The 16,437-nt window shown below is 33.6% G+C and overlaps 1 protein-coding gene across 1 annotated transcript; it reads left to right on the top strand.

Annotated features, from left to right (window-relative positions):
• The first annotated feature begins 9,208 nt into the window (after window positions 1-9,208).
• On the top strand, window positions 9,209-13,054 carry LOC139500247 (uncharacterized). Its single transcript, XM_071288987.1, has 3 exons — window positions 9,209-10,849; window positions 12,055-12,426; window positions 12,758-13,054. The coding sequence occupies exons 1-3, from the start codon at window positions 9,209-9,211 to the stop codon at window positions 13,052-13,054; spliced, it is 2,310 nt and encodes a 769-aa protein (XP_071145088.1).
• Window positions 13,055-16,437: the final 3,383 nt, after the last annotated feature.

Genomic DNA, 16,437 nt, shown 5'->3' with positions numbered 1-16,437 from the left:
CATAAAAGTGATGACTACTAGGCTGGTGATACCCTCGGGGAATAAAACTCGCCTCGACCAAGTGGTTGTACATAAACTCATCATAGATTCGTCTACAAAAGAATAATCAGTGACGCTCGAATCCCGAACATGTTACGATCAAATAAAGAACTATATGCAGTTTATGTACCAACTTTTAAATTGATATATTTCACATCCAGTAGTCCTTTTCTGTAGTTAATTATGTTTTTATTGGTGTAAATTGAACATTTGATGCAGAAATACGTTTAATAAATATTATATTACAGGTGGCTGGAAGGCAACCAAATTGCAATTCTTGATGTTAATGTTTTTAACGGGTTGACGGCTTTGAAGACATTGTAAGTAACAAACCAATAGCTGCCTTCATTTGTTGCTTGTTTGCTGTCACAATGATTAAAACTAACTTTTTGAAAATAATTGTCATATTTTTTTTATGTCAATCTTATTGTGTATTACATGTAAAGTGCATTCTTTAGACGAGTTATAAACGCGGACAACTATACTTTATATCATTGGATTGTTGAAACAAATTAAAGGAATTAAAATTTTGTCAACGGAGAGGTTTTTCTGTTTCTGTTTAGGACAATATAGTATACAGGAGCAGAGGTATTAGAATTTCTATCAAAATTAAAACAAAACTGAAGAAAGAGAAATATGATTTTCGATGTGTTGTGTATATTTTTTTTTTTTTATTATTAGTAATATATATATATGTTGTGTACAAGTTGTAATGTTGTACAAATTATAATTTGTACAGAATTTTTGTACAAGTTATCAGTGTTTTGTGACCTGCTGAACAAAAATGGATGATGCAAGCACACAGTCTTATGCTCCGCATACTTCTGTAATTTTTTCACAACTTCATGATACAGTCTAATACTGAGCATTGATACAAAACATTATAAGACCTCACATAGATCTTTTATAGATATGAATATGGTATAAGGAAACAAAAATAATTAGAAATTAAACCATTCAGGTATCCTCATTTCCAGTTTGAAGGCAATGATAATAGCATTAAATGTTAGGTTGACGTATATATTTTTGAATTGAAAACATTACACTGGTACATTTTATAAGTTAAACCTGTGTCACCTGTTGCAAGAAGGTAGGTGTCAAAAACCTTATAACTCGTACAAAAACCCTGTACAAATTACAATTTGTACAAACTTACATCTTGTACACAACATATATATACAAACGATAAAAACTATTTGCCCTTTGGACCTAATTTTGTGTTACATTTTTGGATTTCCCCCTAAGATTATAAATAAAATTAATTGAAGCTACTGAATATATATTGTAGTCATCATTTATATACATTTTGTTGTGATTGCATTTCGTGTCGTTTCTCAGATATAATAATACAAAAAGGACAAGACAGTTTATGGTCATCTGAATTTTTTCTTTCTTGTAAAAGAGGACGAAAGAGTAGTGTTTCCTATCTAAGCATAATCTACTGGATTACATTTTAAAAAAAAAACATATGCATATACAAATAACGAAATATTAGGATGAAATATTAATAAAGACCGGAAATTGATAAGATGCTAAATTGAAAATCGTTCATTAACAAATACATTATGTAAGCGTGAAAAAAAGTCTGAGGTTTAAATAAAAAAATTAAGTTACAGAAATGAAAACGCTGTTTCCAAATCATTCGGACGCTTTTGTCTACATAAATACAACTCCGTCCAACTAACGCTAATGCCATTGACGATGGACTGTTGAATGACGGGATAACTTAAATACGTCAAAATACCTTACTTGAAATCTTCTGTTTTAAAACGGTCATTGAATTAGTGTATCGAAATCCATCATAATAATGCGGCAAACTGTCTTATACCAACCTTGATTATTATAGGTTCAAGGGCAGATATTGTAGATAGTAATGTCTCATCATAATTATGTATGCCATAGCTGAATAAATGTTTGATGGTCGTTTATATCCTGTTATCTTATAAAACAAACAGATATACTAAACATCCATTGGCCTATTTTCTGCCAAATGTTAATCTGGTTCCATGACGAGTATGCCACATATCATACAGACATACGTTATGATATTTTTAGGTACAGATCAATTGAGTTGCTAAAGTTATCCCATCACTATCATGGTATTCATTCTTTTAAAGTAACATAAGCATTTATGAAAGCAAAAATAAGTTAAAACGTTTTGTAAGTTCACCTAATATATTAAAATATAGTTTAATTAAAAACCAAATGTCTGCAAATTGTAAAGAGAATTGTATAGATTCGTTTTAATATATTTTTGTATCATTTTTAAGAAATAATTAATAAGGACGTTTCGATCGATGTAACTAAATTTATAATATGATTTACATTACATGAATTAATTCAATGGAGATTTCATATTTCTGAAATGACAAGCTAGTTAAATGGAGCCGGGATGAAACAAATATTCTGATATTTAAAAACCAATTGTTAAGAGAACAATTAAATATCTTTCCACCCTATGATATGGAAAATATTAAAATTGGGTTTAAAATGTCACTTTCAGTGCCAGATGATAGCTCATTGTAAGCTGATTTTTAAATGTCTAGTTTCTAATATACTTTTGTTTGAAATAAAGGGAGATACAATGTCATTTGTTACTTCTGGTTTGAAAATTGTCCTTTCAATATTATCTGGTAGTTTACTTGACACTCATTTCAGAAATGTATGATTCTATGTACTTTCCGATTAAAAAATTGCAAATACATAGCTACTTTTGGTAAACACAAGATCATTTTCGTTTTGGGTTTTCAAGAAAATATGGCTTGCAACCTACTGCAAAAGTCCCATAACTGTATCATGTATATGTATGAAGTTAACGAAATGGTCAACATCTACTAGTTATATCATCATTTACATAATTTCAAATATAAGAGTGGACAAAAGTACCACTTGATGTCAACATACCCTTTCAACCACATTTATGATTTACGACATGTTGCAGCTAACAATTAAGCAAAATGTGTTTTCGATTTCTTATATTTTTTCTAAAAGAAGTGAAAATAAGCCAAAATTAGAATTAAAATCATGACTATGACCTTTGACTTGACCTGATTTTCTGCTGAATGAAACTAAAACCTCAAATCAAAAGTACCGTCTGGTTGATACACAACTAAATGATTGATTGTTATTTGATATACTAGGGTTTTTTGGGGGAGGGGGAAGGGGGTTTGTTTTTGTTTTTACATCTGATGAAGATTTTTTTTCTTTAAATTCTCGATCATAGATATTTTTTTATAAAACTTTAAACAAAATGTTACCCGAATTATTCAGTCGTTCTTCCACTGATCTACGATGGCTACATTAACCTCGCGTATAAGGAAATCGGACACGGAGAGAGATTGAATTATTCGAGTTAAATAATATCATGAAATTCCTTCAGCTGGCCCCTAAACAGATATATACTAGTCCAGTGATAATGAACGCCATACTAACTTCCAAATTGTACACAAGAAACTAAAATTAAAATAGTACAAGACTAACAAAGGCCAGAGGCTCCTGACTTGGTACAGGCGCAAAAATGCGGCGGGGTTAAACATGTTTGTGAGATCTCAACCCTCCCCCTATACCTCTAACCAATGTAGAAAAGTAAACGCATAACAATACGCACATTAAAATTCAGTTCAAGAGAAGTCCGAGTCTGATGTCAGAAGATGTAACCAAAGAAAATAAACAAAATGACAATAATACATAAATAACAACAGACTACTAGCAGTTAACTGACATGCCAGCTCCAGACTTCAATTAAACTGACTGAAAGATTATGATTTCATCATATGCACAGCAGGCACAATCCTTCCTGTTAGGGGTTAAGTATCATACCATCATAACATATATGAAAAGAACATTACCCGTGTCATGCCAACAACTGTTTTTAGAATAAATGTGTTTAGTTCCGATGCAAAGACCTTATCAGTGACTCAATATTAACGCCAAAATATGCAATCTTTAATGACTTGACAACAGTATCGTAATTATATCCCTTCTTAATAAGTCTATTCAAAGGTTTTGTAAGTTTCTGAGGTGAATACTGACACCTTTGTGCTTTATTAAGAATATTTCCATAAAAAATTGGATGTGAAATACCTAAACGTATTAGAAGTCTGCATGTTGAGCTATATTTACGAATGATGTCTTTATACTGATGATAAAATTTAGTAAATGTTTTGACTAGTTTGTGATATCGAAAACCCTGGTGTAATAATTTTTCAGTAATACATAAATTTCTTTCGTTAAAATCTAAAAAATTGTTACATACACGAGCGAATCGTACAAGTTGAGATATATAAACACCGTAAGATGGTGACAAGGGAACGTCACCATCTAAAAACGGATAATTAACGATCGGAAATGAAAAATCATCCCTTTTATCATAAATTTTAGTATTCAGCTTGCCATTAGTGATATAGATATCAAGATCGAGAAAAGGGCAGTGGTCATTGTTAGTATTAGCTTTATTTAAAGTAAGTTCAACAGGATAAATGTCATTAATATACATACTAAAGTCGTCATTATTGAGAGCCAAAATATCATCCAAATATCTAAAAGTATTATCAAATTTGTTTATCAGATGTTGTTTCGATGGGTCTTTGGTTATTTTTGTCATAAATTGTAACTCATAACAATACAAAAACAGGTCCGCAATAAGTGGTGCACTGTTAGTTCCCATTGGAATTCCGATAATCTGACGATATACGGAATCCCCAAAGCGAACAAAAATGTTCTCTAGTAAAAAATCAAGGGCATATATAGTATCAAAGTATGTCCAATTAACATAGTTTTTTTGTTTATTGCTACTAAAAAATGGCCTAAAAGAGTTTGAACTTATATATTCAGATTCTGATTTTTTGAATACCCATTTAATTAGGTGTGTGAATTTTTTCTTAATGAGAATGTGAGGCAATGTGGTATACAGGGTAGAAAAATCAAAACTTTGAACAGATTCAAAGTCACCAATATAAGCATGCAATTTATCAAGTACCTCCAACGAGTTCTTGACACTCCAAAAGTAATTTATTCCACTATTTTTGAAGGCCTTATTTGAACAATTTATTATCAGGTTTTTAATTGTACCAAGTGTGCTGGTGAGAAGAATAGACAATTTAGTAGTTGAACAATGGTTAAATATGTTTAGATATATTTTAATACATTTTGTTTAATGTTTAACGTCTACTATTTTCAACAGAATAATCAAAAGTCTTTTGACTTGGTGTATTTGTATAGATTAGATAACTTTAGGTAATCAGCATGTTGTCAATAGAGAGGAAACCCTGTATGTTATAATTATAAATAGATCAAATTTAGCATCGATGACAAACTACTCATAACTTAGGTTAAGATTAAGATTAAAGGTGAATACCATTTTCAATCCGCCAATTAAAAGTCTACTATAAATAATTATCAAATTTGAGATCAATCAAAAATTTAATCTATATAATGCTTTGTATTTGATTGTTTTATTTCGTTTCTCAGTTTAAAAAAAACGTCTGCAAAAGAGGATTGTTTAGGTTCGTTTATATATGATTTTGTATCATTTCTAAGAAATTAATAATAATGACGTTTCGATTGATGTAACTGAATTGATAATATAATTTACGTTAACTATCATGTCATAAAAAGAAATTTTGAAACATCTTCATTGATTTTAATTCATAGTCAATGGAGAAATTTCAAACATTCTTTTTATGACATGATAGTTAACTGGAGCCGGGATGAAACAAATATTCTGATAATTAAAAACCAATTGTTAAGCGAACAATTGAATACCTTTCCACTCTATTATATGGAAAATATTAAAATTGGGTTTAAAATGTCACTTTCAGTGCCAAATGATAGCTCATTGCAAGCTGATTTTGAAATGTATGGTTTCTATACACTTTTGTTTGACATAAAGGGAGATACAATGTAACTTGTTACTTCCGGTTATAGTATTTTAGTATTTTCATGTATATGTATGAAGTTAGAAAAAAGGTCAGCATCTAGAACGTCAAAATTACCATGACCTCAATTTCAAGGTCATTAATCTAGGACCTTTAATCAAAAGACCCTATGTTTTTATTATGGCCCCGCCACTAAGTGGTCGGGGACATATAGTTTTACCCTTGTCCGAAATATTGAAATTCCGTAATTCCGTAATTCCGTAATTCCGCAATTCCGCAATTCCGTAATTTCGTAATTCCGACATTCCGTCATTCCGCAACAAACCATTATACAGAGTTTTTTTTTCAAAATGGCTTCAGATATTGGGCTGATATATGGAATATAAGTTCTCCATGATAAGTTACAGATCAAGTTTAAGTTTCGTTTCACTTTGCTAATTTTGCCAAAATTATGGGCTTGGACTTTGATAAATTGTTGAAAATCACAGTTATACGGACGTTTTTTCTAAACGCTTTCAGATATTGGGATGATGTTCGGCATGTGAGTTAACTAAGATGAGTTACAGATCAAGTTTAAGTTTTGTTCTATTCGGCTAATTTTTGCCAAAATTACAGGCTTTGGACTTTAATAAATTGTTCAAAATCACAGTTATACAGACTTTTTTTCTAAACGCTTTCAGATATAGGGCTGATTTTTGGTTCGTGAGTTACTCAGGATGATTTACAGATCAAGTTTAAGTTTCTTTCCGCTCGGCTAATTTTTGCTGTAATTTCGGGCTTTGGAAATTGATAAATTGTTGAAAACTAGAGTTATACGGACCTTTTTTCTAAATGCTTACAAATATTGGGCTGAATTTTGGTATGTGAGCTAACAATGATGAGTTACAGATCAAGTTTAATGTTCTTTCCGCTCCGCTATTTTTTTTTCTAAAATTAAGGGTTTACAACTTTGAAAATTGTTGAAAATGACAGTTATACGAACATTTTGCTATACGCCTCCAGATTTTGAGCTGTTTTTTTATATGTGAGACTACCATCATGTTTGTGTCCACATGTGTTGTTCGAATTGCAGAATTTTCAAATTTTTGAGACGGAGCCATTCGTGACACATCTAGTTAAAAAAGTTGAATAAGTTATATCATCATTTGCTTCAATTCAAATAAAAGGGGTGAAAAGTAACGTTTTATGTCAACGTACCCTGTTAATCAATATTTATGAGTTACGACATGTTGCAACTAACAGTTTAGCAAAATAAGTTGATGATATCTTATAAGATTTTTGAAAATAAGTGAAAATAAGCTTAAATCACAATTAAGAACATGACCATGACCTTTGACCTTGACCTAATTTTCTTTTGTTTGAAATAAAAACCTCAAATCAAAAGACTCTTGTAATCTATCACTTATGATTACCAGTTACATTTATATTTTACTTATTGTAAATACAAATGGGAAAATAACTCACATATGGAGGCTCTGAACCGCTTCGGTTAAAATTATTCTTTAGATCCTAGGGATATAACGAGATTGGGGCGATAACTCTTACAATAAAAACGTGTTCTGTTAAACAGGGTCAGTTTCAAAGTCGAAATTACTGTTCGATATAATATGCAAAAAACCTAAGCCACAGCTTTCAAAACCACCAAAAACCGGTGGAAGAAGAAAAAAATAATTATAATCAGAACAAAATCAATTGGTATTTCCACTGAAAAGTGAAAATATTTTATTCAACTTAGAATAGCTACTGTTACGAATTGCACATGAGGTGTTCCCGCTACCGCTCTTCATGAACACGAAGTCACCGTTGTTGTGACGTTAGCTTTTCAGAGTTCAATACATGTATCATTGCAAGCAGTCGTTCTTATTTACTAAGCCTCAATTTGTGTCCGATACAACCACTCTACGATATTGGTACCGAGATCAGGATGAATCTGAAGCTACGTTTGATACGAGCAGGACATAGAAATGCAGTTTCCAGACTGATAAAGAAATTTGAAGACGTTCAACAGGAAGAAGATGGAACCGTGGACACGGTGGATTTGTTAAACATATTGGATAGTCTGAAACGGAAGCAAGAAATATTACGCAAGTTAGATGAGGACATAGTACAGGAACTGGACGACGGAGATATTGAAACAGAGATCGTTGAAGCAGATGAGTATGCATTTAACTAAGAAGGTGAAATTCGTCATGGCAACAAATTTATCTTAGTCAAAACTACATCGTTGAATACACACGCATAAAGTTTTACTACATGCGTAGAAACTACTCAACCCGTTCATACTATAAACTCTTCATATACAAAACACCAGAACAAGTCAAATTACCGTTTGTCAGATTTTCGCCCATCCTTTAGCTCAACTAGTGACTACAACAAACTACCCAAGTTGAATCTCCCTACTTTCGATGGAGATATACTTCAATGGCAGTCATTTTGGGACACATTTGAGACAGCCGTGCATACGAACCCAACAAAAGCAACGTCCAAAAGTTCAATTACTTGAAATCGTTACTTCACGATGAAGCTCTAAAATCAGTGACAGGTTTTGCGCTCACTAATGCAAACTATGAAAAGGCAATTTCCCTATTAGAAGAAAGATACGGACAGCAACATAAAATTACACAGAGGTATATGCAGGAACTTATTGATATTACGTCGCCTAGGTACACACTTTTCAACCTCCGAGATTTTAATGACAACATTGAAATTTGCATAAGAGGTTTAGAATCACTGGACACACTGATGATTTATACGGCTGTTAGTTCCAATAATATTGAACAAACTACCAGGGGAAATTCGAAAAAACCTAGCAACAGAATTTGGGTCCACAAACATACGCTTGGCAGACTTACTTAAAGGCATATTTAATGAAATAAATATCATGGAAGCCGGTAACTCAACAGACAGTCATGAAAATCCTACCGCTACTGCAGCATTTTTGACGAACACAAAACCGCGAAATCGACAATCAAGTCACAGCCACCAAAATAAGAATCACCAAAACTCTAACTTCAAATCTAAACAGTGCGATTATTGTCACGATTCACACGCCTCGGTAAATTGTACCAAAGTAACTGAATATAAAGACCGCATGTCAATAGAAAAAAGAGAACGCCTTTGCTTCAACTCTTTAGGACATCATAACATGCAGAAAATGTCATTAGCGTCATCACACGAGTTTATGTAAGGATAATGCACAAATAGATAAAGAAGATAGTGTGAACGTAAGTACCATTCAACACAACTCGAAGGAAACGAACACAATTTTACATTCACAGGCAACCACGAATATCATGCTCAAAACCGCAATAAATCCTGTAAGTTCAGGACTACAATCTTTAGAAGCCAACATTCTTTTTGATGAAGGTGCACAGAGGTCGTTCATCACAGAAGACTTAGCCGCTAAATTGCAGTTATCAATAATTGGCACAGAAAATTTAAAATTATCCGGGTTCGGGGACAGTGCAGAAAGTACGAAAAGTAGACACTTAAAAACTATTTATTTGCTCACAGACGAGGGAAAATTGCCGATCAGAGTATTGATCGTACCGGAAATCGCCGCACCACTCAAAACTTACATCCGCAAAGCTGCTAAATTGTCATATTTATCCGAGATAAAACTCGCACATCCAGTTACCGCGAACGACAATTTTCAAGTCTCAGTACTCGTAGGAGCAGACTACTATTGGTCAATTATAGAAAACCATATCATTAGAGGTGAGGGACCTACTGCCGTGAAATCAAAAAGAGGTTTTTTACTGTCAGGACCACTTCACGGTACACCAAGTTACAATGACCAGCCAACATCTATGATGAATGTAATGACATCAAGAAAAACAGAAGAATGCGACTTGGAGAAGTTTTGGAAGTTAGAAACACTTGGAATTGAGCAAATAGATGAGAAGGAAACAGGGAACAAGGAATTAAGAGAAGTATATGAGAAGACATGTATCAGTTTCCATGACAACAGATATTTTGCTACATTATCTTGGAAAGAAGAGCATCCACTATTACCAATGAACAAAGAGATAGCCCATCGCAGAAAAGAAAACGTAATTAAACGACTGAAGAAGGAACCGCAATTATTACAGAAATACGGAGAAATAATAGGTGAACAAGAAAGAAGAGGATTTATAGAGAAGATAGGCGGAGACACAGTGACTAGTAACACAGTGCACTACATACCACATCATGCCGTCAAAAAAGAATCGTCGACTACACCTATTAGGATAGTGTTTGACTGTAGCTGTAGAGCAAGACAAGAAACTTCTAGCTTAAACGACTGTTTAATGGATACACCACCTGATCTAAACGAGTTAACAGGTGTTTTACTTAGATTTCGATTAAATCAATGGGCAGTTTCAACAGATATTGAAAAGGCGTTTTTGAATGTTGGTTTAGAAGAGAAAGACCGTGATATAACTAGATTTTTTTGGTTTTCCGATCCTACAGACTCTACAAGTCCGTCTTCAATTTACCGATTCAAATCCGTCTTATTTGGAGCAACCTGTTCTCCATTTATTTTAAATGCCGTTGTTCATAAGCACCTAAGTGAAAATACATGTGAATGGACTGATGCCATACAGAAGGATCTTTACGTTGACAACATAATTTCAAGTTTTCCAACCGAGAGCCAATTACTACAATATTTTGTTACATCTCGTACCTTATTTGCAAAAGCGGGATTTAATTTACGCTCTTGGGCATCAAACAACAAGACTTTACAAGATCGTGCAACGTCAGAAAATGTACTTGATAATGACAAACTTATCAAAGTATTAGGACTTAGATGGAATACAGACAACTTGAAGGACACGCTTACTTTCGCAAAACAGGAATACGTCGAAATGGAGGATCATTTGATTACAAGGCGTGAAATTCTTAGACAATCTTCAAAAAATTACGACCCTTTAGGAATTATAAGTCCGATAACAGTAAGGACAAAATGTTCATGCAGACCCTATGGGAGAAAAAACTGGATTGGGATGAACCGTTATCGCCAGAAACTATAATGGAATGGAAAGAAATTCAACGAGACACACATGAATGTATAGAGACTGAAATTTCAAGACCGTATTTCAAAGAAAGGAGATCAACGGAAGATAGTTCACTACACATATTCACAGATGCAAGTTTAAAGGCGTATGGAGCATGTGCATATGTAGTTAGCGGGAACCAGTCTACGCTGATTATGTCTTGAAACAGAATTGCCCCATTGAAAAACATGACAATTCCGAAACTTGAGCTCATGGCAGCAGTGATAGGGAGTAGATTACTGAAACATTTGAAGTCATATATAAGCTTTTCACAGGCAACACTTTGGAGTGACAGTCAAATTACACTGAGTTGGTTAATGACTAAGAAACAAGTACCGATTTTCGTCAAAAACAGAGTTGCGGAAATAAATCAGCTTAAGCATGGATTTTCCTGGGGATACTGTCAGACTGATTCAAACCCCGCAGACTTACTTTCAAGAGGAATGACAGCTGTGATCTATGGATGAAAAGCCCCGGATGGATTGTTGATACTACAAAATGGCCTCAGTGGAGAAAAGAAGCTCTAATATTTACAACTCTTACCAAAGATAACTTATCAACAAACACAAACGATAGAGCGACAAGTATTACAGTGGGAATAAATAACAAAAATCATGGATATAGATAGGTATGGAGCGTACCAGAAACTTCTACGTGTAACAGCGTATGCATACAGATTTATTTACAACTGTAAAAATGAGAAAACACGTAGTGGAAATTTAAATGTAAAAGAAATTCAGATAGCATCCGTTGCTTGGATACAGGATTCACAGCTTCGAAATTACCCGGATGTGTTTCACAGTTTACAACAGAAAACGTCAAAAAAATAATCTTGTAAAGCAGTTGAAATTGTACCTGGACGAGAAAAGGTTAATACGTTTTGGCGGACGTTTAAACAACGCACCTATGCCGCTTCAGCCAAGTTCCCGATACTATTGCCAAATAAGGATACATTATCAACTCTAATTATAATGGATGCCCACAATAGACTACTTCACCCTGGATTAGAAAGTACTGTCACTTCTTTACGACAGTTTTACTGGATTCCAGCAATCCAACAATATGTGAAAACAATTATTCACAAATGTGTTACTTGCTGAAAGGTTACAGAAAGACCGTATGCTACTCCGGACCCACCGCCTCTACCAGCAGACAGACTAAGAGATTCACCGCCGTTTACTGTAACAGGTGTTGACTTTACTGGTGCATTGAGAATCAAAACTAAAAATGGAGTTGGAGGAAAAGCGTACATTTGCCTATTTACTTGTGCGAATACAAGGACCGTACACCTAGAAATTGTAGAAGATCTTACAGAAGAGACATTTATTTTAGCGTTTCGCAGATTAACTAGCAGGAAGTCATTACCAAAAATCGTGATATCAGATAATGGTACAACCTATGTAGCTTCGGCAAAGAAAATAGAGTTTCTGACCAAGTCATCGTTATTAAATGAACAATTAAATTCGTATGGAACAGTATAGAAGTTTATACCAAAACGTGCACCATGGTACGGTGGTTGGTGGGAAAGATTAATAGGTTTGACAAAAAACTGTATCAATAAGGTTTTAGGAAAGGCATTTGTGAGTTTACGTGTAGTTGAAACTATCGTCACAGAAGTGGAAGCTATTCTTAATGATCGTCCGTTGACGTACCTATCATCTGATCCATCGGATAATGAACCATTGACATCCTCACATTTACTCTACGGAAGAAGAATTACGATTTTACCGTACATGGGAACTTTAGATGGAAACATTGAAAATTCAAAAAATCTTAACACACGTATCAGCTAATAAATTGTTACAGATTCAAAATCATATCATTGACAATTTCTGGACAAGATGGAAACGTGAATACCTTACATCCCTTAGAGAACAACATCGAACTAAAGGAGTGGACAAACAGAACATTAATATTGGAGAGGTAGTTCTAATACATGATGAAACTTCAAGAACAACTTGGAGTGTAGAGATCATCGACACATTGATTGAAGGACGAGATGGGTTTAGCAGATCAGCTATTTTACGGACTAAAAATGGTCAAACGTTAAGACCTATAAGCAAGTTATATCCTCTAGAACTAATATCTAATGAATACACATGACCGTGTGATGAAATACTACCCACCAGACGAGCGAAGACCGATGCAAAGGAAAAGATAAAGATGTGGACCAAATGAGACTATCGTATAATTTTATGGACTGTTAACTGTTCGTGCTTAATTACAGAAATGTTTTTGTTTTATTCGTGCTCATGATCAAAGACAGTTTAAGCTATTCAAAGTTTTCAGAGACAGTAATTCAAAGTGAAATTTTCATCATTTATTTTCATTTTATTGTAATTAAATTCATTTACGGGCCCCCAGAATGTTAAGATTTGCACATGAGGTGTTCCCGCTACCGCTCTTCATGAACACGACGTCACCGTTGTTGTGACGTTAGCTTTTCAGAGTTCAATACATGTATCATTGCAAACAGACGGTCTTATTTACTCAGCCCTAATTTGTGTCCGATACAACCACTCTACGATAGCTACTAAGGGAATAGATTAAATTGAGATTAATAAAAAAAAGTTGCTTACAAGTCACTGTACGTACTTCTACAATATACAACACCCTTACTGCATAATAGAGCTTTCTTACAAATTGACAAAAGGTACGTATGCTTGACGAATCACACGTAAGACTCGTTTAAAAAAAGAGGGACGAAAGATACCAAAGGGACAGTCAAACTCATAAATCTTAAACTAACTGACAACGCCATGGCTAAAAAATGAAAAAGACAAACAGAAAAACAAAAGTACATGACACAACATAGAAAACTAAAGAATAAACAACACGAACCCCACCAAAAGCTAGGGGTGATCTCAGGTGCTCCGGAAGGGTAAGCAGAACCTGCTCCACATGTGGCACCCGTCGTGTTGCTTATGTGATTACAAATCCGTTAAATAGTCTAATTCGGTAAGTCACATTCATGGAAGGGAAGGGGATGTAGTTACGACGTAAGGAACATATCCGATATCATCTGTGAAACGGTTATTCCATAACGGTCAACCAACTCGTGATGGCGTCCGTAAAATTTACGAATGGATGATTTCAACTTCACCATTTGGAACTCTTGGTTTAATAGCTTCCTTGTGAGCAGCAACCCTCTATCAAGAAAATCATGATAGGAAATACAAGCACGGTAATATCGTATCAATTGGGATATATATACCCCGTATGCAGGTGCTTCTGGAATGTTACTACATAGAAATGGAAAGTTCACAATTGGAAAGCTGAAATCATCTCTTTTGTCGTAAAGTTTAGTTTTCAACCGACCCTCATTGTCAATTTCTAGATGTAAGTCAAGATATGAAGCCGACTTAACTGTATCTGTAGTATCCTTTATCTCTAGTTCGATGGGATAAATGCATTCCACATAGTCACCAAATTTTGAATTGTTTAGTGAAAGAACATCATTTATATAGCGGAAAGTAGAGTTAAAGGATATTACTAACTTCTTATCTTTCTTCTTAAAGGGATCCTTTCTTTTGACATATTTAAATAATAGTCGTGGAGCTTCGGACAATTATCCTACATGCAACGACACTTATTAAATTGGATTTTTCTTGGGATATATTTAGGATTTCGGGGCGTACGATAGGTTAAAATATGATACCACCAGGTCGGAGGATATAACACTTCAAAATATTCTAAATATAGAGTAGTCAAACGAAAACATTTCCCCTAATAGACTAAAAACCGGCCCTCTTCAATATTACAATGTTGCACTGTTTAACCTAAAAAAAATGTCAAAGCAAATACATGGTCTTCTTCCCTTACAGAAAAATGAGAAAAATCAAAACACAAATACTTCCTTGATTCAAAATTTACAACGCTCAAAATAATAAAATGAAAATGAACAAGATGATCTTAAAACTATGCCATATGCTGGTGCTCGTTTAGTAACTTTTGAATCATCGCCTCTCCCTTGGTAATATTCATTGCTCCCCCTTAATGTGTATATATGATACACCGGAGCATTGGAAGGGTTGTTTTATTGTATAATTACGTTTTGCCTATTGTCCTGAACATTCATGAAATATTAGCCACTGGCCGATAAGTGACAACTTCGCGTCTATCTTCCAAATATTTGTACTGTTAAATCATCATTATAAAATCCACAAAATTGTAGATTTATTTTCTTGATATACAAAATCTGTTTTTCTAGATTTATTTAACATTTCTTTTTTAAAACATTGTAGCATATTTTTTTTAGCAAATCTCGATATTCCACTTTGACAATTTCCTGAAAGTTTACTATAAAAAATAAAAATAAATGTGAATCTTGTCGTTAAATTTAGACTAACGTACTTCAATAATGCCATTGAAATGTTAATCGTGAAACTCGTGCTTAAAAAAATCCCGCGGAAATGTGTGTACTCGTGGTTTACATCAGTAACGTATCGGAAGTAAGTGTATTTGACACTATTTTTCTCTGTTTGATTATATTAAAATCGTGTATTATTCATGTTATTTACGATACTATTATTTTTGAAAAATAAACTTGATTTAGAAAAAAATGCTGTTTTACTGGATAAAACAAAGACTCTTTTAAATGTTATTGTGGAAATGAAATAGGTGCACCCTTTACGTTCGTTCGTACCTTTCGTCAATTTGTAAGAAAGCTCTAATAAGCTATAAAAGGCCTTGACATGATACAAGTCAAATACGTCGAACTAGAAAATTACCGTCTGGTTGATACACAACTACATAATGATAAATGAAAATCAGGTATGATATACAGCAATACACAACAATCCTGGCCTATTTATTGGAATTCTGATTAAAGGATTAAATTATTGTGCCTGGCCTATGGCCTGGTATTCGCGTTAAAGGATTAAATCATCATAAATATTGTTAAACATTCCTATAGGTATGTAGATGGGACAGAAATAACAAAAAACGAATTTATATATTTGTAGGATGTTATCGATTACTATTATACTCGACGTCGTTTTGCATTATGTATATTTTGTAGATGATTGCGATGTTCATTCTGTATTATTTAGAAACTAAAGTTCATTGATATTTAATGCATAACAGAGAATCATTATTATTATTCTATATTGGTATTATTTTAGTAGATTTCTCTATATGAATTGCATTTTGAATAAAAAAGCATATTCACCTGAGAAAGTGTTATTCACCGCGCTAAACGTCACGCGCTTTTACATGCAACGTTATGGTAAAATGTTTCGTGTAAAATTAGTTTTGGTATATGTTTGTCATAAATACATTTTCTTTTCTCGGAATATGGAATAAAACAATTACTGTCTTTTGTTTCGGTAAATATTGGGTTTAATTGACTTTTAAAAAACTGATATTCACTTCGGCCGTCGGCCTCAGTGAATATCAGTTTTTCAAAAGTCAATAAAACCGCATATTTACCTCATCAAAAGACAGTAATTGTATAATATTGTTCTTGCATAAACAGGGAGCTACGC

The sequence above is a fragment of the Mytilus edulis genome, chromosome 13, assembly GCF_963676685.1.
Source record: "Mytilus edulis chromosome 13, xbMytEdul2.2, whole genome shotgun sequence".
Lineage (NCBI taxonomy): Eukaryota > Metazoa > Mollusca > Bivalvia > Mytilida > Mytilidae > Mytilus > Mytilus edulis.
Note: the sequence above shows the minus strand (reverse complement) of the source record. Positions and strands in the feature narration are given on the sequence as shown.

Excerpts from the sequence above, each read along its gene's own strand:
- LOC139500247 (XM_071288987.1), top strand. The coding sequence starts at position 9,209 with ATGCTCAAAACCGCAATAAATCCTGTAAGTTCAGGACTACAATCTTTA. Across the intron at positions 10,850-12,054 it reads GAATTATAAGTCCGATAACA|GTTACAGAAAGACCGTATGC; the intron begins GTAAGGACAAAA and ends ACTTGCTGAAAG. Across the intron at positions 12,427-12,757 it reads AATTAAATTCGTATGGAACA|ATTCAAAATCATATCATTGA; the intron begins GTATAGAAGTTT and ends AAATTGTTACAG.